At 44.5% G+C, this 21,026-nt stretch overlaps 1 protein-coding gene across 2 annotated transcripts in view; it reads right to left on the bottom strand.

The window, feature by feature from the left end:
• Positions 1 to 1,174: 1,174 nt before the first annotated feature.
• Positions 1,175 to 21,026, bottom strand: part of BTBD7 (BTB domain containing 7) — a gene marked incomplete at its 5' end in the record, with an annotated part of 33,097 nt that continues 13,245 nt past the window's right edge. Inside the window, 9 exons of one of the 2 annotated variants that reach the window (XM_084270513.1) lie at positions 1,175 to 2,206; positions 3,868 to 4,296; positions 4,996 to 5,174; positions 9,407 to 9,596; positions 11,960 to 12,073; positions 12,306 to 12,449; positions 12,722 to 12,882; positions 15,092 to 15,167; positions 16,224 to 16,432. In XM_084270513.1, coding sequence (XP_084126639.1) covers positions 1,391 to 2,206; positions 3,868 to 4,296; positions 4,996 to 5,174; positions 9,407 to 9,596; positions 11,960 to 12,073; positions 12,306 to 12,449; positions 12,722 to 12,882; positions 15,092 to 15,167; positions 16,224 to 16,432 — 2,318 coding nt within the window. In that variant the 3' untranslated portion in view covers positions 1,175 to 1,390. The remainder of the gene's footprint in view (positions 2,207 to 3,867; positions 4,297 to 4,995; positions 5,175 to 9,406; positions 9,597 to 11,959; positions 12,074 to 12,305; positions 12,450 to 12,721; positions 12,883 to 15,091; positions 15,168 to 16,223; positions 16,433 to 21,026) is intronic. The other variant, XM_084270514.1, reaches the window with a different exon arrangement.

The raw sequence follows: 21,026 nt of genomic DNA, 5'->3' as shown, positions 1-21,026 counted from the left end.
GCATCAGAGCCCGATCCTAAAAGCAATTAATCAGTGGTAAAAACTGCATGGTAAGTACTGAAGGATGTACTTACTAACTACAGCTGCTACACCTGGTGCATGGCCTAACCCCAGCCCAGATGAGCATCCATCACCTCAGAGCCCATCAGCAGCTCAATCTCTTCCCAGGCCAGGGAATGGGAGCGAAGCGCCGGAGTGCCAAGCGTCACACAGTCCACGCTGCAAACAGCCACTCTCCACTTCCAATCTGTTCGCAGAACAGTCGCAATCACAGAGTCAGCAACACTTCGGGTCAGGTCAAGAACACTGAACGACGTCACCAAGAGTGAAGCCCTTTTGAATCACAGGCAGGAGAAAGCAAGGCAATGAGCAGTCACCTCAGCACCTCTGTTGGAGAGGAAAGCCTCTCGAGTGGTGGGTCACCCTTCAGGCAACAGGGAAGACACTATGCCTTGTCTTCCTGACGCTCCAGGGTTCAGCACGGATCCTCACCTCTGGTCTTCACTTGCCCCCACGTAAGGGTAGCTGGAAGAACAAGTTATTACTATCGGTTTTACAGTATTTCTGGATTTATTTCTGTGTGGGCAAATGAACAATTCTAGTCTGTCTGGTAAGGGCTTTTGAGTCATCATGGAGTTCTCCATGGTCACAGCCGAACCAGAAAGCAAAAAGAATCAAACTGTTGGATCCCAGTGAATTTCACTGGGATTTGGACTCCTAAATATCCCCCGGGACTCGGAAAAACCCAAACAGAATTCCTGAAGAGAGCTCGCTATGTCAGGTGAGACCAGCTGCCAGAACTCTTCTAACAAAACAGGCTGGATTCTTGCCATACTCATAAAAATCAGGAAGATTTCAGATCTAAACAAACAAAATCTAACTAAAAATGTAGTATTTTGATGTGCTGTTCTTTGGAATTCCTATAATTAAAAAATAAACGCATTGTTATTATCTCATAAGAAAATACATCTCAATGTGCAACCCAATGCACATAGGGAACTGGCAGGTGAAAGGGGAAAATGCAAAAGTATGAAAATACAGTCCTTTAAATGTGACAATAAAGTTTAACATATTAGTACAAAACTAATACACTAAAATAGATGTACAGGTGCAAAAGGCTACCAGGTTGTAGAAAAAAGGTACCAGCTTTTTGTTTTAAAGGCTTAATTAAATTTCATCAAAAAAATTTCCAACAAAATCAACCCAGAAGCAGCATTATAACCGAACTGATAACATGCTGTCTCTAATAAAGCAATGTATGTACAAAAAGTGAGCGAAGCTGAATTTCTCTGCTGGCATGAACAAGTCTGTCTGACAGAAGTCAGGCCAGAAGTTGTGAAGAACAGGATGTTTACAACTCTTAGGCACAGAGATATAGTGGAGGTTGCTCTCATAGGGCAGATTTTTTATACAGGAAGTCTGGTTTGTTTGGAGACCTCCTTCCTCTGCTTACTGCATCTTCCCTTTCCAAGTCCGTGCTTCTCTGTGCTCCATGTTCCAATGGCTCATCATCCGCCAGCCTCCGACTGGGCCTCTCTTCCTGCATGTCAGAGGCGTACGCAGAGAGAGGGGGTCTGTTGGAGGTCAGCCCGTAGGTTAAGTCGGTTTCCATTTTTGTTCTTCCCCTGGCATGAACCGGGCCATTCCCAGCACTCTCCTGACTAGCCAAAGCCAAGTCCAGTCGCTGGGGAGGCTGTTCTAAGACATCGAGGTGTATTGGCTCATTTTTCTGTCTGTGTTGATGCCCATCTTGGGAGAGCAGGTATTCCCTCCGAGAGTCCTCTTGCTTTTTGGGAGATATCTGGGAAGGTAGATAGGCTGACTTTAAGCCACTTGGTGATGCCTTACTGTGGCTATATAAATCTGGGCCAAAATATATGCCTTGTGAGGGCGAAGGACTGTGCCTGTTGGGTGCTGGAGTAGAGGGTCTGCACGCAGCATTGGAGAAGTCGTAGAAGTCAGGGTATTCCTGCTGATTCTCTCGGGCATCTAATTTCTGCTCTACTGGATGTTTCTTTCGAGAGGTGGGCACGTGTCTGTTCTGGATACAGGAGATGTGCTGGGGTGGACCCGGCCCTACCTCGGCAACCGCCTGGCTCAGCTCCGTGTCAACCGTGAGCTCCGGCAGCCTTCTGTCCTTTAGAGACATCGCCGACACACCCATCGCGATATCTGGCATCAGTTCGTTTAGCAAGGGCTGAGTACACTGGAAGAGGAAAGAAATTGGTCATGGAAACAAAGCAAAAAACTCAACACAAACTCTGTGCAATTCAGAATGGCACTTCCCTAATCTTCACCTAGACAGACCTGCGAGTTTCCTGGTGGTTTAAAGAACACGTGTAACCTCCAACCTTCTCCCTGCTGCTAGCTCAAGGGTACTTCTCTCAAAGCTGTTGCACCACAGTAACAGTTCCTTCTTAAACATACCTTGTCTTGAACATGCAGAAGATGGCAGCTCACTGTAGCCTCTCAAAAAGTAAGTCTGCTTTGAGCCACTTGCAATTACCAAACTAAACAAGATACTCTGTGCAGAACTTAGCTTGCTACAGCACAGAGTTCCAGTGCTGGGAAGCCACAAAACATCTATTTCATCACTACAGATGCAACCCTTCCGCTGGCACTTCATGTTTTCAGTTAACTGCAGGCACACGTGTGTGTGTGTGTGTGTGTGTGTGTGTGTGTGTGTGTGTGTGTGTGTGTGTGTGTGCGCGCACACACACACAACTGCTTCAGGGCTTGGGGGAGAGCATCAGTTCAGGGCTGGCTGGGTTGCAAAGCACGTGGAAGCTGTTGCATGGCATTCTTCTGCCTACACCTGCAAGCAGCCCTGCGATGAGACAAGCACATCACAGTCTTCCAGACAGAAGAGCTGAAATCTCTACTTGCATTTACCATTTCCACTTAAAGCAACTTTAGTCATGACCAATTGCTAGGAACTCACACTGCAGAAAGAATACTGAACCAAAGTGCCACCTGCATCAGGTCTGGGCTTCTCCTCACCTTCTGTAGAGAAACATTCTAGCAGAAGCATTTCTAATGCAAAGATGATCGCTGTATGGTTTCCTTAGTAAGCCAGTACTGATCAAGAGACATGCTACAAAGCCCAACCTTGAACAAGCAATGGCACGCAACTCTAATTTGAAGTATTTTAACCTACAATATAAAAAGGAGCACAACAGGACCACGGCTAAAGGAAATAAAATTCCTGTCTCCATTCAGAACTCCAGATTAAATCTGCATCTTGACACAGGTTTTCAGTTCGACACAACTGTGCACACTGAAACAGTTTTTTCACTGCAGAAACAGGTTACTGAATTCTTTATTTAGCATTTCGTGTGTTTCACAAAGCTATGTCTTTGTCCAGCACATTAGAGTTCATTGTTTTCACTGCATCTTACTGTAGTTCAGCAACTGTAACAACTGTCTTTACATGCTGCAACTGGCAATTAGCAATTCCTGCTTGCCTATTCATTTTAAAATCCTTTGACAGCTGTAAGGCCATGACATTTTCTACAGGTTCCCTTTCTCTGTTTGCTTCATGACCTGTGACCAGCCAAAAACATCATCCCTGGCTGAACCCACAGCTCACAGCCCACCACAGGAGCTGACATGCTTTGTTTCAGTGCACAGCAAGCTGGATTATTTCAGAAGATTTGGGTCCCGCTTGCCCCTCCAAAATGCTCCTGCTCCTGGAACATTCATTCTCCCAAGAATAAGGGCATGCCTCTGGGATGCAGAGTGCTGACAGCCAGGTCTGCTTTTCCTAACCAAGACGCTTTTATGTTACTCCACTATAAAAATTCCCTCCAGCTCTTCTCTGAAAGGTATTTTGAGTGGGCAGAGATAGGGAGAAATCACAATACTTACCACTTGCTTCTCAGCTGCCATCACCGCTGCTGCTGCAGCCACCGTCTGTCTTCCCAGACCTGTAGTGTTAGTGCAGTCAGGAGGTGCTGCTTTAACACTGGGCAAGTAGACAGGCGGCACGGCCTTGGGAGCAGTCCGGGAGTGGAACAGCGAGTGATTACACGGGTAAGAAAAGGAACGGGAGGGATGTTGACTTGGCACCCTTTGTTTCCAGCCCACTTTGAACTGGTTATGAATAGGAGTTGCTGGTGGGTGATATGGAGGTGGAGGAGGGGGCAGTGGTGGATGGAAGGCCACAAAAGAGTCCAGTTCTGTAAACATGGTTTCCGCAGCGGGAGTGCTGTTGACGCGGCATCGCCCAGACTGTCTCACTGTCAGGAGGGGGCTTTCGTCCCCAAACCGCTCGTCAGGAAAGAACTTGTGAGGGTTCTGCAAAGGGAAAAACCCTGCATGTAACAACAAGCAGGAAACCACCTACAAGAGTCTCCTAAGCTAACAAGTGCTGGAACTAGAAATCTGGTAGTGCTGCAGCACACTGGATGTGCCACCTAAAACCTCACCACTCGGGGTGATTACAGCTACCAGAGAATTTTCTTCCCCTCCCGCCCCCCCAAAAAAAAATGAAGAGAAGCAGCAAGAGATTTGCTGTGTGAATAAGCTGACCAAGAAATCATTTGCTTTGGCAGCAGCATACAAACAGAAGGGTGATTTGCAATTTCCCAGTCCTGATATACAGGAGTACCTCAGGTAGGGTGTTTTCTCCTCTTCTGTTGAAAGATAAATCATAGGCAGACCTTAACTAGAAAGCTAGATTACCAGCAGCAAAAATCTGCTGATTTTTATCCCCAAAATCTGTAAAATGAAGAGCACCCTAAACAGCAACAACTCCTGAGAAAAATATCTGTACCTTGCATTTCATGAGAGTTCATGAAAACCAGTAAGTCACATACATCAAACGCAACAGTCTGGCTGCAATTTGCACTTGGAGAGCCCTGAAGTTCTCCAGGCATTTCAACGTGCTTGTCACACCTGCGTGTGCACACACAAAGCAGGTCTCCTGTAGCAGGTTACACATTCACTCCAAAGGCAGAACAGAACCAAAGCACCTGAGCTCAGGGTGTCCCGTACCTGCAGCAGTTCAGCAGCAGCGTCGGCGAGGCCGAACTCGCGCAGCACGCGGATCTGGATCTCGTAGCTGACTGTGGCCCCTTCCCCGCAGTTGAGCGCGTAGGCGCGCTGCACCTGCTCCGTGTGGCGCAGCTCCTGCAGCCGCCTGATCATCTCTCTTACAACCAGGAGATTGGGAACTGGAGGGATAACAGAGGAGGGAAATGGGGTAGCAGAGATTACTCTTTGCACCACGAGACGAGGAGTTTGATTGCAATGGCTCAATTTGATACTGAAGGAAGAGACACCTAGTGACAAGCTGAGTTCTGCGTGTTTTCCTGGAGCATTCTGCCAAGAGCAGTTTGACTTCACACATGTTCCCTGAAGCATCATTACGGCACACGGGGTAACAAACACAAGTGGTACAGACACTATGTTTTGCAGCTTCTGCTGGAGTGAGCCACAAATACAGCCTTCTCTGTGGAGCCCCTCATGATGCAGGAATTTTATCATTTCAGGTAGGGACAGGGTAGCTGAAATAACTGCTGAATGTTCCCTCATGAATTCTACAGGCCAAGAATTCACTGATTTTTTTTGGCATGTACTTCATACTTCTGGTAGAATTCTGCCATCACAAGACCATAATACCAGTATGGAACTACAGAAAGAGCATTCCAAAAAAATTACACAAAGTGTAAGCCAACACAAGCCTGTTAAAATGACACCGGTTTATGCAGCCACATGGAAATAGTTGTACAAAGCCTTTCTGTTGCAGCTTTGTGAGGCTGTGCTGCTGAGACAGGTTTTGTAAGCAGCAGTTAGAGTTTTCTGCCAGCCTAAACTATAAACAACGAGCAATTCAAGGCCAAAGTTGCAGCCTGAGAGATAGTGAGTGCCTCTGAGAATCACACAGAGGAGAAACAACCCGGCAGCAGCTGCATTTTGCCACCGAAGGAGCGAGAAGATGTAACGAGCTGTGCAGACACCAAGGCCGGGACAGGGCGGGGGAGGAGGTGGCCCAGGTGCCGGAGACAAAGATGCCCCTGCAGCCCCTGGAGAAACCCATGGAAAAGGCTGAGACCCCACCTGCAGCCCGTGGAGAGGCCCCACACTGCAGCAGGGGGAGACAAGACAGGAGATGCTGTGACCCGTGTTGGAACAAGCCCCTGCCAGCACTTGCAGCCATGAGGAGAAAGAGAGACAGAGATGAGTGAGAGAGAGATCTGCACTGGAACAGGTTTGCTGGGGGAGGCTGGTGACCCCACAGAGGACTGGGACTGAGACTGTGATTCATGACTGCACCCATAGCAGTGACCCACGCCAGGGCAGCTGGTGAATAGATAAACCCCTGAGGAAAGGATTCAAGTTGGAGAAGGTTTTTGGAGGACTATCTCCTGTGGGTGAGACCCCAGGTGCAGCAGGGGGAGGGTGTGGAAAGAATGACCCCCCCCAACCAACTTGCAAGGGACTGAGCGAAGCCCCATCTCCCAGTCCCTGCCCCCCTGTGCTGCGAGCAGGGGGAAGAAGGGAGCGAAATCCTGACTAAAGTCTGCTAAGAAGGGAGTGGTGGGGGGAAAGTGTTTTAAGATCTGGGTATGTTTGTTTTAAGATCTGGTCACGCTCCCAAATCCGTTTTTTTCTTCACTGTTCTTTGTAGTTGTAGTGTAGTGTAATAAAGTAGAGTAGTTTCTCTCTTCTGCACTTTGTGTTGAGTATGTTTTGCCCACATCATTGATGACAGTGATCTCTCCCTGTCCTTATTTTGACTCCTGAGCCTCTTAATATATATATTTTCTCCCCTGTCCAACTAAGGGGAGTAATAGACTGACTTTGGTGGATGTCTGGCCTCCAGACAGGGCTAAACCACCACACTTTTCAAGAGGTATTTATCCCATTGCAAAACTTTCTCATGCCACTTCTTGCTGCTGTTTGATGAATATTTCTCTATGGTCTTTCTTTCTGTCCCCAGGGAAATGTGTCTATCATAAGAGAAGACAAATCCAGATCTCTGAATATGTAAGTCCTGGTATCTGATCCTTTACAGAATTTACAAGGGTTATATATTACCATGACCAGATGTCTGTAATGAAAGCTCATAAAAATTAAATGGATCAGACAGCAGGAACAGTGTGAAAAGACGTTTATGTTACAGAGAAGAAGAAAACCCAACCAAATGCAGCTATAACTGGTCCCAGCTTCACAAAGTTCACACTTACCCTTCATGTACCAGTGCAAAATAGTGCAGTTCTTACTCTCTACTGTACAGGAACCCAGCCCAGAGCAAGAGAGCTACATGTTTGGTACATGCCTGAATCTCCTTGAATTAACTGGGCTCCATTTACCCTTCCTAGCACAAGGCAATTCTTTTGCTTAATCACTGAGCCAAACAAAGCAGGCAGTTATGAGGACAATACTTGCACTGGGACTACTGGCCAGGCTCTGAGCTCATACCCATGCTTGAATCAAAGGGCTGGCAGTAATTCCTGCGTATTCAGTTGCACAGAATCAGGCTGTTGTGGGGTTTCAGATCAGTCAAGATGTCTCAAGTTTGCCAGCAGAGGCAGCTTTTATTTATTTATTTATTTTTCAGCACATGAGAACTTTTCCAAGGCATCAGAGACCTTTGAGAGCCCGTTTCCTTTCTCAACTTCTTTGGAAAGATCAAGCAAAACATTATCAAAGTCACATCTTATGATGAAACACTTCAATTCATGGTGAGTACATTCAGGCTTTTTTGTACAGAGGGGGGAAAAGGTCTGAGTACTGGAATGTACTGCTGAGATGCCACAGCTGTAAGCTTGTAAAAATTGCTACTTTTATCAAATTACAGCAGCTTTCAGAAGTTCTTTTTAGGCATCAGTATGTCTCTTTCCAAATCACAAGATAGGAACTGATCAAAACCATTCTACAAACCTTCCTAGAAATCTTAATGAAGTGTTAATCTAAAGAGTGTTTCAAACCTTACTCTAACACTAACTTAAATTCTCTTGGAGCAATTTAATCCTATTATTTTTTTGTTCTCTCTCTAGCATCTGTAAAAATAGTTTCTCTGCTCCCTTTCAACATAGATGACTGAAGGGAGACACAGCTCATGTACAAAGAGCTTATAAAATGGGGAATGGGGAGGGGGGAGGAAGGAAGATGACTTTTGGCATGTCACTTCCATTGCTTTTCTGCCATCTCCCAAACTGGTCCATACCTCCTGAAGTGTGATACTTTCACCTAAAAATGGATTTTTTTATTCAAGTTTAATGAAAACCTGCATAAGATTATTGCTTAAGAATGCAGTTAAAATGCCTATCTGCACAGAAACACCATCCACCATAAACCTGAGCTGCAAATGGTTGAAGAATGTACAGAATTTTACAGGGAATTATTTTGCATGTTTTTTCTGCTACACTTTCCTTATGCTCTCACTTCTGGTGACTGCTGGTGTCTGGACAGACATACCCTTGACCTGACCCAGTATGGCCATTTAAAGGCCTAAACCAACGCTCCATCCGAGGCCAAATTACTTCACATCTTGTGGCACGTTTGGTTCTACTCTTCAGAGCTGTACAACGTTGACTTTCAAGTTTTTCCCCACAGAGCTTCCCTCAGCCACCCTGTTTGCACACAGCTGGATACACCTACATCAGCACACTGTTTCCCACTTTCTTCACTGACTTACCTTGGCCACCTAGCTACCTAATCCTGCCCTCCAGCACTTCCAGTATGACACTGAAAGATCAAATCCATACAGGACAAAAATCTATTACAGTAGTTTTATGACTATTTCCCTGATGTGCCCCTGGGAAGCAATGGGGACTGTCACACCAAGTATCCTGAAGTCAAGAGAGGCTGTATCTATTTCCACCTATAAAACTCGCTCTGCCAAACAAGGAATTAAGTTGGTTTGACTTCAAATCTGAAATGGATTTGGTAAAACTAAAAGAGTATGGTTTGAGGATCTACTACCAGTATTCTTCCAACAAATGGAGCTAAACTGACTGCCCTGTAAGTTATGCTCCGCTGCTTTTTGTTTTTAAAAGTAGTGCTCTGCTATTTGCCAACCTCATGGTTCTTGTCCATCTTGGACAACTGGTGGTAGAAGACCAAGAACTGCTTTGAGAACAAAGAGCCAGGCTCCAACAAGTGTTCTACAGTGAGCTTAACCAGCCCAAAGTTTTTCAAATTGCTCAGCTGAAGCCAGTTGAAGTCCTACCCCCACCAGTAGCTTACTTCCTACCTAATTACTATGCAATCCAAAAATAGTTCATGTCTTCAGACTAGATCAAAGCAAAAGTGACTACCACTGTATGGGAAGAAGCCCAAATGGTAGAGCATTACTCCCTGAGGACACTGTAATATTGATCAATTCAGACACTCTCCCCAGCCCCAAACCCCACACCCACGAGAGCCATCAGCACGGCAAGTGACCTGGCAGCCTTACCTGGGATCTCATTGGCTATAACCGAAGGAGGGCTGGACTGGTTAGTGCTGACTTGCTGGTGGGTTATCACGTGGCAGCACTGCGGCACCGCGTTGTTCACCATGTAAAGGGTGTCGGGCACATTGGACATTCGGACCATCCGCAAGCGAACGAGATCGGTCTGTTCCACCATCATCTCATCCAGCACTGACTGCAACGACAGCCATCAGAGCCCCCATGAAGGCACTGCACACACCCCACTGGGACAGCCATCAGACCCCCATGAAGGCACTGCACACACCCCACCGGGACAGCCATCAGAGCCCCATGAAGGCACTGCACACACCCCACCGGGACAGCCATCAGAGCCCCCATGAAGGCACTGCACACACCCCACCGGGACAGCCATCAGAGCCCCCATGAAGGCACTGCACACACCCCACCGGGACAGCCATCAGAGCCCCCATGGAGGCACTGCACACACCCCACCAGGACAGCCATCAGACCCCCATGAAGGCACTGCACACACCCCACCAGGACAGCCATCAGACCCCCATGGAGGCACTGCACACACCCCACCAGGACAGCCATCAGAGCCCCCATGAAGGCACTGCACACACCCCACCAGGACAGCCATCAGAGCCCCATGAAGGCACTGCACACACCCCACCAGGACAGCCATCAGAGCCCCCATGAAGGCACTGCACACACCCCACCAGGACAGCCATCAGACCCCCACGAAGGCACTGCACACACCCCACCAGGACAGCCATCAGACCCCCACGAAGGCACTGCACACACCCCACCAGGACAGCCATCAGACCCCCACGAAGGCACTGCACACACCCCACCAGGACAGCCATCAGACCCCCACGAAGGCACTGCACACACCCCACCGGGACAGCCATCAGACCCCCATGAAGGCACTGCACACACCCCACCGGGACAGCCATCAGAGCCCCACGAAGGCACTGCACACACCCCACCAGGACAGCCATCAGACCCCCACGAAGGCACTGCACACACCCCACCAGGACAGCCATCAGACCCCCACGAAGGCACTGCACACACCCCACCGGGACAGCCATCAGACCCCCATGAAGGCACTGCACACACCCCACTGGGACAGCCATCAGAGCCCCACGAAGGCACTGCACACACCCCACTGGGACCTGCTGCACACGCAGTCCCAAGGCCACACACCTACCAACACCTACACCCATAACTTTTGCACGTCCCACACAGTATTTGGCTTTTGCACAACATCTCCTGTTTCATTTTCCAGCCATGATCAGAGTCGAGTTTCAGAGTTAAGAGCAGGCAGGTGGAAAGTTGGGGAAGGTTGCTTTGTTTATTTGGTACCTACTGGCTCAGCAGTAACCTTCACGAGGGCAAACCCTCCAGACTCCGTCTCATTACTGCCTCTAGGTCTTAACTCTTTGTGCCATCAAGTAGAAGGCACTAGTCTGAAAATGAAACACGTTTCCCTCAGATGCCTTAAAGGCTTGAGAGGCATTTATCCATGCCCTTTTAAGCATCTCATTTAACGTGAAGTGGATTTATTTTTAAAAATGAGAGGCTAAGGAGGAGGAAAAAAATTATCAGAAATCACTCATCCACTATTTTCACATTTCATAACCATGAATAGCAGTATAGTTACCAGGTAAGAAGTATGAGACTCCTCCCTCTAAGGTTACACAGCTAATGATGATTTTGAAAATATTAACAGCATAATTATGAAACTAATAGAAACAAGTAGAATTTCTAACAGGGAAAAATAGTTTAGAACATACTTTTTACTTTAAGATTATCCTAAAGCACTCCCACACCGTATACCTGAAAACTAAGAGAGTCAAAGCTTTTATCATGTGTCTTAAGACAGTATTGTTAGTTTTGACAATCCAAGATACAAAGATAAAGCTTTAACTGGCTAGGATTCCTTTGCTGTTACCTGGTGCTCTCTAAACTTTGTGGACAAAATTCAGAGTAGCTTTATGTCTCCCCCCTCCTCAAAGAGGACATCAACAACACATACCCATAGAAAATATATCCTTTCCTTGGCACAGGGCAAAAGCTCTGGATTCACCACAATCTCAGTTTGTAGGCAATGCAGATGTGCACAGCTTCAACCTAATCTTGTTCTGCACTGCTGGGACTCAGGAGCTCTTGACTGATGTCACTACCTGAAGTGGTGGCATTAGTTAGCCATCTACAACGGTTCTGTTCAAATTGAACACGGTGTATTTCTGCCCCACACAGAGCCATTTCCACCCTGTCATCAAACATTGCCACCTAAGATGCTACAAGATCTTCATTTTAATAGTCCTCATATAAGATATTAAATAAGAAAGTTATTGCTTGAGCAGGACACAGAGGACTTCAGTCACATTATACACTAGATACTTATTCCATTCTGTGGAGGACTGAAAGAATGTTGGATATGTTACAATACAAACGAGATGATGTCGAGTGGAATAGCAGTTCTCCACCCAGCTCTGGTGGGAGCTGGGGAGCCTGAAAGACTTGGTACCAAGGTTGCTGACTAGCTGCAAACTGGGACTCTCAGGCTCTCACCTTGCCATCCGCCTGCCAGGAGGGCTGCCGAGGAGCTGGGCCGGCAAACTGGCTGGAAACCAGGGAGGTTTCCCTCAGAACGCTGCTTTGTTTCCGGTGGAATTTCATCAAGATCTGTCTCACAAACATTTCAATTTCGACAAAAAAGATATTTTGTTGAAATTTTTCTGACCAGCTCTAGAGACTGGAGCCTGATGATCAATCTTGTAAGTCTTGTTAAATTGAAAACGTTAGTATTTTAGGCCAGTACATGCAAAGAGAGACAAAACATACCAGAAATCTTTCCCTGTTTACAGAACCCCCGATGACTCCAATTTAACAACAGTCAAGTGTTCATGATCATTACCTTGGCCTCCTCCACATATGGCGAGAAGAGTCTTGGCCGCACATATATCCCAGCATTTTTTTGCCGCAGCCAGGCATTTGACTTCCCACCTTCTGAAGTTGGTAGCATGTCTGAAGGAGGAGTACTAATCAGGCCTCTCTTCATCTTTAAGAAGCAAGAAAGAGTTTTCCGTTTGTTTTGTGGGTTTTTTTAAATATAAACATGGGAAAAACTTGCTAGAAATGCATTTCTTAAACTGAATCCTGACACCAGATTTTTCTTTAACCTTCTCATGGATTGAAAGAAAAGAAAACACAACCAGAGTTATACACGTATTCCTCTGAGTGGTAACATTTTATGAGCTAATCCTTAAAAAACTCAACAAAAAGCAACCTGAACACTCAAGAGATGGTTTTGATAGGAGACTACTGACTTACTGCATCACTCAGTACTTCACTATTCATGGGTAAGATGTGTTCAATGCGGACAAAAGGTAGAAGCGGGGACAGGATCTCTCTCAGCTCCTCAATATCAAGATCTCTCCTCTTCACACCTCTCTTGTTCACACTGTGAGCAGTACCACTGAGTAAATTAGGCTCTGTGGGAAGGAACGAGAAATACCAGGTTTACATCAGTAAGTTTAAATAGGAAAGCAGGAGTTACAGGGCTTATAGAAAGTTAGAGAAAATTAGAGAAAATTCTAATTTTAAATCAGTAGTGCTTATCAGCATTGTTCCACAAAAAAGTCATGCCTTAGTCTGAAGCATCCAGAGAGACAGGTTCAATTTATAAGAGCATGTGTCATTTGCACAGCTGCCAGTTTCCATGTGGGAGCCAGGGGGAAAACACAGTAGTGGTGTTTGGGGTAAACATTCATTAAGCTCCATTCAAGAGCTACACTACGTAACATTCGTACCTGCTAGCAGTTCCCCCAAGGGCTCTCCTACAGCTCCAATCTCTTTCCCCAGCAGTTTTCAGAGACTGATTTTCTACAAATTAAGGTATTAGTCCACTGGGATAAAGTACTCCAGCCTTCTTGTGTAACCCACCTCAGTCACAACCATGTCAAGCCCACTCAAACTGCTCTCCTGCATCACAGGATACCTGCTTATGCCAAGAGCAAGATAACAAGACTGCAAGATAACAATGTATGCACAACAAGAAGGTCATTCTCCCTTCCCAGTCTGACCAGTATTTTAGGTGTTGTACCCAATCTGAATTTGACAGGCTTCACTTTGAGGAAACCTGTCTCAAACAACCCACCCTCCTTTCCATACAGGCAGCTCAAGTACATTACTTCTAATGCCCTCTGGTATTTGACTGACACTGCCACATATTCAGAGCTGCAGCATCAGGAGTGTTACCAAGAAATTTAGACCAAGTTACTAGACTGAATTTGGCCCCAATTTGACAAAACTTGGCATTATCTTTCTCCTGCTTTTGATTACCATACTATTTAATGATCCCAGGAAAAATAAACGAGCTGTTTACTTAATGAACACCACAGACCAGGAAGCTGCACAATTACTCCAAACAAGCAGCTTCTCCCCCAGTCCAGATCTGTTACAGTTTAACTGGTTCCATTCTGTTTCAATACATCTTGAGACAAGCGCTTAGAAAGCTTTTGGGTTTAAAACAGAAGGTTAATACTTACCTAGGTCACTAAAACCACGTATTTTAACTGACTTTTTGTTGCATTTCATACAAAATGTCTGTGGCAAAGCCAGCTGTATTTCAAGCAGTAACAGTGGATTTCAAAACCATGGCCAGGCCTCCAAAGACAGGAGCCACACCAGCACTGCTGTTTTCCCAGAGGTAGGTTCTTCCCGCTGTACTACCCGACTGACACTGTGCAGTGGGGATGATCTACAAGCTACTTGCATTTTTTATTTGGGAAACCTATATTTAGCCTACTTCCCACATCCACCACATGTGAGATTGCCCTTGAAGTTACCACTGTAGCAATAATACTTGTCTGAGCTAATAAAAATACATTTACAGCTAATTCAGGAAAACCACTGATGCCACCTGATGGCTTGTTACTCACTAAGCACAGATTGCTGTGGGAGAAACGTACTCAAAACGGGAGTGGAAGGTTGACACAGTACACTAAGAATAAGACTTCTGTGAGAAGGCTGCATGAACACAGAAAAGTAAAAGATGCTGAAAGGGTTTTTTTTAATTTGACTATTTAGTTACATGAAAAATAGCTCTGAGAATAGAAAAATCAACCAGACTTTAAAAGAAACAATCAGTCATAGAGGTTGAAAGCAAATCTCTAAGTCTGGTCCAGCCACAACCGCTGCCCTCTCCCTGCACCTCCATGGGCAGGGTTGAGCAGGCTGCCCACAACTGCATCCAGTTGGGTTTTGAACAACTCTGATGGAGACAACATCACTACTCTGGGCAACCAGGTCAAGTGTCTGACCATCTTCAGAGTTCTTGTGTTTAAACAGCATTTCCTATGTTTCAGTTAATGCCTCATTTGCCTCTCATCCTGTCCTAGACACCAGGAGAGGACAGTGGCTCTATTTTCTTTCCTTATCATCATTAGATGTTTCTAGACTTTGCCAAGGTCCCCCTAGGCCTCTCTTCTGGAGCCTAAACAATCCCATCTCCCTCAGAACATCCACATTCTAGGTTTTTAGAAAAAAAAAAAGTTTTTCAAAAGTGTGTTTGTTTCATTTTTATAATATTATGAACAAAACAGATTGAATGTCTTTAAGTTACAGTTTACCCACAAAACACCCCTTCCATATATTCTGGCTTATTTGGTTTAAGTGCTGTGTGGTTTAAAGGATCCTTACCTCGATCTGCTATTCTCTTCATCAATTGGTGTTCTCCCCATTTAATCAGGTATTTAAGAATATCTTGTTCACTTGCCTGGTACAAAGAGAAAGTCAGCAATCTGTAAACACTGAAGTTAAATCTCACACACAGAGAAAATAAAAATCATACACAGGTCTTTTACAGCTATAAAGAAAGGTGTACCAAGAGTCAAGTAAACATTTGTACTTTATCATCTGCTATGCCACTTCCTGACATGCCAGTAGTGCTAACTTAAAATATCACCACCACGATTTCAAGATTCATGGCACTTACTGAATCCCTAGGATTTCTTTTTCTCCCCCCTGTACAAGGAAAAAATTTGTCTAGCATGAAAACTTACAGGTATTAAATTTGAATAACTGAAGTTAATTAAAAGGGGCAGCTCTAACACTGGGTGTTTGGATCTTGCTTAACATTGCAAATTCAGCATCTGCACAGCCTGGAAAGCTATGCAGGCAAATAAGCCAAGCAAATTACAATGTGGATGCAGAGGAAGATTTTCAGTAATACTATAAACAAAAACAACCCCATTCATATTTAAGCTATATAACAATAACCACCCTTTTAAAGATATCTCCCCTGAAGAGAAATGACAGCAAAGATCCACAAGCTTTCTACTAGGAAGTATTCTTTCCCCTCCCTAAAACCACACAAGCATTGAATGAAAGTCACCAAACCCAAGAAATTGTGCAATACTTGTCAGAAAAGGTATCTTTATGCCTCCCCCAAAACAAATTAAGCCTTCTGATTGCTTACTACTGTATTAGCTCCTTTCAGAGCAAGCCTACACCACCACGTGATTTTATAACACACCTAAACATGCGACTCAAATGCTGGGTTCAGAAACGCTTAAAATAATTTGCAGTCATTTCTAAACTATTCTGCTTCTGAGCCATGGCATATACCACCAGTTTGGGTGTGTCACAAGCCAAGAACAAAACATTTTTCATAATCACTACTTCAGTTTAGTTTTTTATATGTAATAAAGGAATGCTCAGTGTGCATACATCTTGCCTACAGTTTGAAGTGATCTACTCTTCAGCGGTTCTAGCAACTGTGTAACATATCCTGCTTCAAGCAGGACCAGCTGTATTCTGCACTGCAGGTTACCTGTAAATAGTCAGACTGAATAGCTGTGAGCAGGTGATCCTTGCTGAGTTCATAGAAGACATCGGAAGTCATGACCTGGGTAAACTCCTCACAGAGGAAATGTAGTGCTTGACGATGTACCCACTTGGAACCGTAAGGCTGAGAGCTCCACTTCAGAATGGCAATTAAGGTGTCTAGTGAGATGCTCTCAGCAATAATATCTTCACAGCCTGGGAAACAAAAGAAAAAAAAAATCTATGATGTTGCTACAGAGGCACTTTGAGCCTGATGGAACAATATATATATAGCTAAATCTGTAATACAAAGGATTATATGACCCCCCAGTGAGAGTAAAAACAGAAGTGCCTTACAGATCAAGGTCACAAATGGGGTTAAATTCTGATGAGAATTATAGCTTAAATTGTGGTTTAGGATTTCAACTATACAGTTCTTTACCTTTAAAAGTCACATGACAAATGTCTGTGGCATGCCTGGACGAACAACTGGAAAGCTAGCTCAGCCCTACTAGGGCATCCTTTGGTTACTATACATTATCTGGCTGCTTAACAAGTTGCAGATTAAGTTGCAAATCTAAATTTGTCACTGTTGTTTGCAGCAGATTAACAGATGCCTGTACACTGTAACAGAGGTGAGATTTTCACCTGTGTCACTTTACACATGGACCCTCCCAAGACAGATCATGCAGAGGAGCAGAAACAAGAGCTGTGACATGTTGTTAGTACACATCTACTCATCACACAGTGAGGGCAGCAAAGGACAGCTTTCTGACTTGTGAAGAAGGCAGGAAGCAGCAGTTGGTTTCTCTAGGCCTCCAAGCACAGCAAGGCACAAAGGGTGCCAGGACAGAGCACACCTCCTCCGATAGGAAAGGAGAAAGCAGAGCATGGAAGAGGCGGGTATTCTGACTCCTGGGGAGTCTGCTACAGTTTCTTCACACCCACTGCTGCACTTCGAGTCACCCTTTCACAGTGCAAGTGTCTTCTGTGACTAGACAGGGGATACTCTCCTGAAGTGAGGCAGAGTAGATCTGTCAGTGAGGGGAGACTGTGTGAGGGCTGAAAACACAGGTATGCAGGGTTACTGCATTAAGACAGACAGTACCAGTGTTGATAACTTGAAGTCTCCAACAGCACTTTGCAGGTTTCATTTGTACATCTGGTTCACATACACAGAACACTATTTCTATCTGTACCATAAAGAGAGCAATTTGAAGAAAAAATAACCCTACCCTGGAATTATACATTCCAGTCTCAACAACCCACAGCAGCCACAGAGTTACAGCGGTGCTCATGCCCACAAGAGGTCCCCAAACAGTTCCCAGCAGCACGCTTACACTGCAAGTACTGCACTTTCTCTACATCATGTCATTTCTCTCAGTTTCAAGTGTATTTAAAATTTAAACTCTCAACAGTTAGAGAACTGCACCTCATTACTGAATTCTTGGGCTAAGCTGAGTGAGAAAGCGTTTAGCATGGTAATCTTCATGTATGTCAAACCAAGATCAGTGGGGCTGTCCCCACACTAGCTCGTTTTGAACTGGTTGCATTTCAAAATATGAGCAGCAATTAATAGAATTAAAAGAAAAATCTTACTTTTCCACACAAGCCAGCATACAGAATATAAGCACAGACTCAATTTCTGTTGGCACTAATAGCATTAAGGGTAAGTTGAGGAGCAAGTAGTAACAAGTGAACATACTACTTCAAGTCAAAATGACTACTAAGGAGCAAAGTCACTGAAAAGGGAAAACTTAAAAAAATAAAGAAGGTGTTAGGGAAAAAAACCCCAGTTGAACCATGAAGTAGGTTAAAAATTTATCTGTCCTATTAAACACACTTATTACTAAATACTATTAAAAAGTCAGGAGGTTAATTATGAAAACAATATTCTGCCATTAAAATTATCTATAATTAAGTATAAAAAAATACAGTGATCATAATAAATTCAGTCAATGCTCAATGAGAATGTCTGCAGTGAACTCCAGGAATGTGTCTGGATGTGTATGTTGTTTTGGAAACTTTTTTACAACAATGAATTTCCAAGAATAATGTCTGTGCCCCCAACAGTGATAAATCTTACACCAGTACACACTTCAAACAAACGTTCCTCAACAAGCACTTGAATGATGTGTTTTTCACATGCCTGGCTCACCTGAGAAAGGGATGCCCATGTCTCAGTGTGGCCAAGAGCAGAAGCATACACGTTTCTGAAGGAATAAACATTATGCTATCCAACCCAAGTTAGTCTCTATTTGCTTCCACAAAGGGGTAGGTGTTGAATCATGTTTCAGCACACCTTGTTTGTCCTTTACTATTAAGGAAGTAACGTGGCACTCTTAAGAGCTACCTATCAATATTAGATTACATATACTTATTGCTACAAGAATGAACAGATGCCTTAACTACAGGTACTGGACTCAAACCTGCACAGTGAGGACTAGTCTAAAGGGAGCAGGAAACAAGCAGCGAAGACTGGCTGGAGGCACTTGGAACATCACCCAACCATCACTGGTATGGAGGAGCACAGAGGATGAGAACTGCTCTGAAATACACTCCCTTGGATTTTATCTCTGGTTAGAGAAACTGTCCCCCATCCCTGATCCAGATAGGGGAATTCCCCAAGAGCCTTAAGCATAAACCTCACTGAAGTCTTCAACAATTTCTGGTCAAGAGTCTGACAAACAGTGTTTTAAAAAACCTAAACAGACAGAAAACAAAAACCCTTCCTTAAAAAAAAAGAGGAGCTCAAAATCTTCAACACATGGCAGAAATACAAGTAAATGAAATTTGAAGCTTTCCACTTCAAGATCCATTTATACTTAAATTCTCCTTATATTTTTACTTACACAGTTTTAGTTGCTGACATTGTTTTTAAACTTTGACATGTGAGTCTCTCTTATCTTTCCTTTTGGGGCTCAAGAAAGGAAAACGTTAAATTAGCAGCAAACCTGGCATGGTGAATGACAGCTAACCACAACTAGCTGCAGTATGGTTAAGAGAAGAGTTTGCTTCCCTGAATAAGCAGCACACAGTTTGAAAGAATTATTTAGGGTTGTCTGTTGTGTTGCACAGTCTTGCCCTGCTCAATCCTAGCACAAAACGTTTTGCATGTGATTATTCTGCTCACATGCAAGCTGACTTCAGCAGATAATCACATCCCCCTGAAGTTTAAAGATTACATGTAAGGACTGTCCATTTCAAAGGCAGCACATAAATCCACTCACTGAAATCAGTCACGAGGCAATTTGGACTGTAAGAGCAAAGATACTTCTCAAAGTGAATGTCAATCACAGTATTTCATCTCACATTTAGTTTTGAAATAATAAGGATACCTGCTCCCTGAAAAGACAGAAAACTGTATCTGTGAGACATGCAGTCCAAAGATCTGAGCAGCACTAATTTACAGAAACAGAGCATCAGCTCAGCCTCAGGCTTTTTGTCAGGTCCCAGTTACTGCACAGCTACCAACAACATGACACTATCAGGTAAAAGCCTCATTTCACATTCCTACCAAATGTAACAGTACTTTCTCCAAGTAATTTTAGCAACATGTCAAAACTGCAGGATTATTAGAAGTATTTCTTCTGAAGTAAGCATGAGGTAATAACTGAAGTGTTTTCTGAACATCCAGATAAATTGGGGCAACTCAATTCTACCTATGGAAGGAATCCAGATTTTCCTCTTTGGCAGGCAGGGCTTTTGCTTCAACAATCAGCCACTTGGCAAAAAAACCAGTCATCTAATAGCCAGAATATTGTTCTTCACAGTGGAATAGAGCATTTTTCTCCTATGAATACTCTTTTACAATATTCAGGCAGCAACAGCCTGTCCAAGCTCCATTTGCAGCGCCCCAAAGTGCTGTACCACCACAATCTTCTGTGGCCATCAGTATCTTTCAGAAACTCAACCTGGAGCCTAAAGAAGTGAAAGACAACTATCACACATCAGATAAACAAAGCTACTCCTTTTGCTGGATACCAGTATGTCCTGCCTACAAAGAAGTGATTTCTGATTCCCCAGTTCTCTCTCAAATGCAACTCCACAGCCCCTCCAAACAAACAGCTTGAGTCCACGTTTAGCATGCTAGCTAGTAGCATGGGATCTTACTAAGACACCTGACAGACCTACTAAAGGCAGATTAAGTGTCAACAGATAGCAGAAGCAGAATAAAGAAAAGGTTTTGCTACAGAATTGTTAGGTTGATTTAACTCATTTTGTGGTAGAGACCATTCCCCTTAATTTATACAAACAAGCAGTCAAGAAGAAAAGTAGTTAGAATTCATGCTGGCACTGAACCAGAGTCTAGAAGCCATTCACTGTTTTCTGAGGTTTGCTGCATTAGCAGAGATCATGCTGGCAGCTGGGAAACATACTTTGTGAATCTGCTGGAAGTCAGAAACTAGTTCAGAGGCATGACCTGTAGCTAGTCTGGACTGCAACACTTGGAAGCTCCAGAGATGCTTGCCTCACCCATCCATGGACACCTTTGCTGTTCTAACCAAGCTTCTGACAGATGCAAGTGTATCCTGCACTTGGTAAGGACTCTTCAGAAAGCAGCCCACCCTCACAGGTGGGAGGGAGGAGCAGTCATGGGTGCTAACCCCTCATATAGTGATATTAAACCAGACTGTCATCATCTTACAAGCCCCATCTCCTGCTCTTCTGTCACACCGGTGCTTGCATGGCCACTCAATGAAATAGTCAACTAATTTCTGTCAATCCTGTTTCCAGCAACTTTTGATCCCCAATAGTACAAATCCTACTGCCAGCACAGAGAACAGAAACAAGGAGACTAATGCAGGAA

The sequence above is a fragment of the Gallinula chloropus genome, assembly GCF_964237585.1.
Source record: "Gallinula chloropus genome assembly, chromosome: 14".
Taxonomy (NCBI): Eukaryota; Metazoa; Chordata; class Aves; order Gruiformes; family Rallidae; genus Gallinula; species Gallinula chloropus.
Note: the sequence above shows the minus strand (reverse complement) of the source record. Positions and strands in the feature narration are given on the sequence as shown.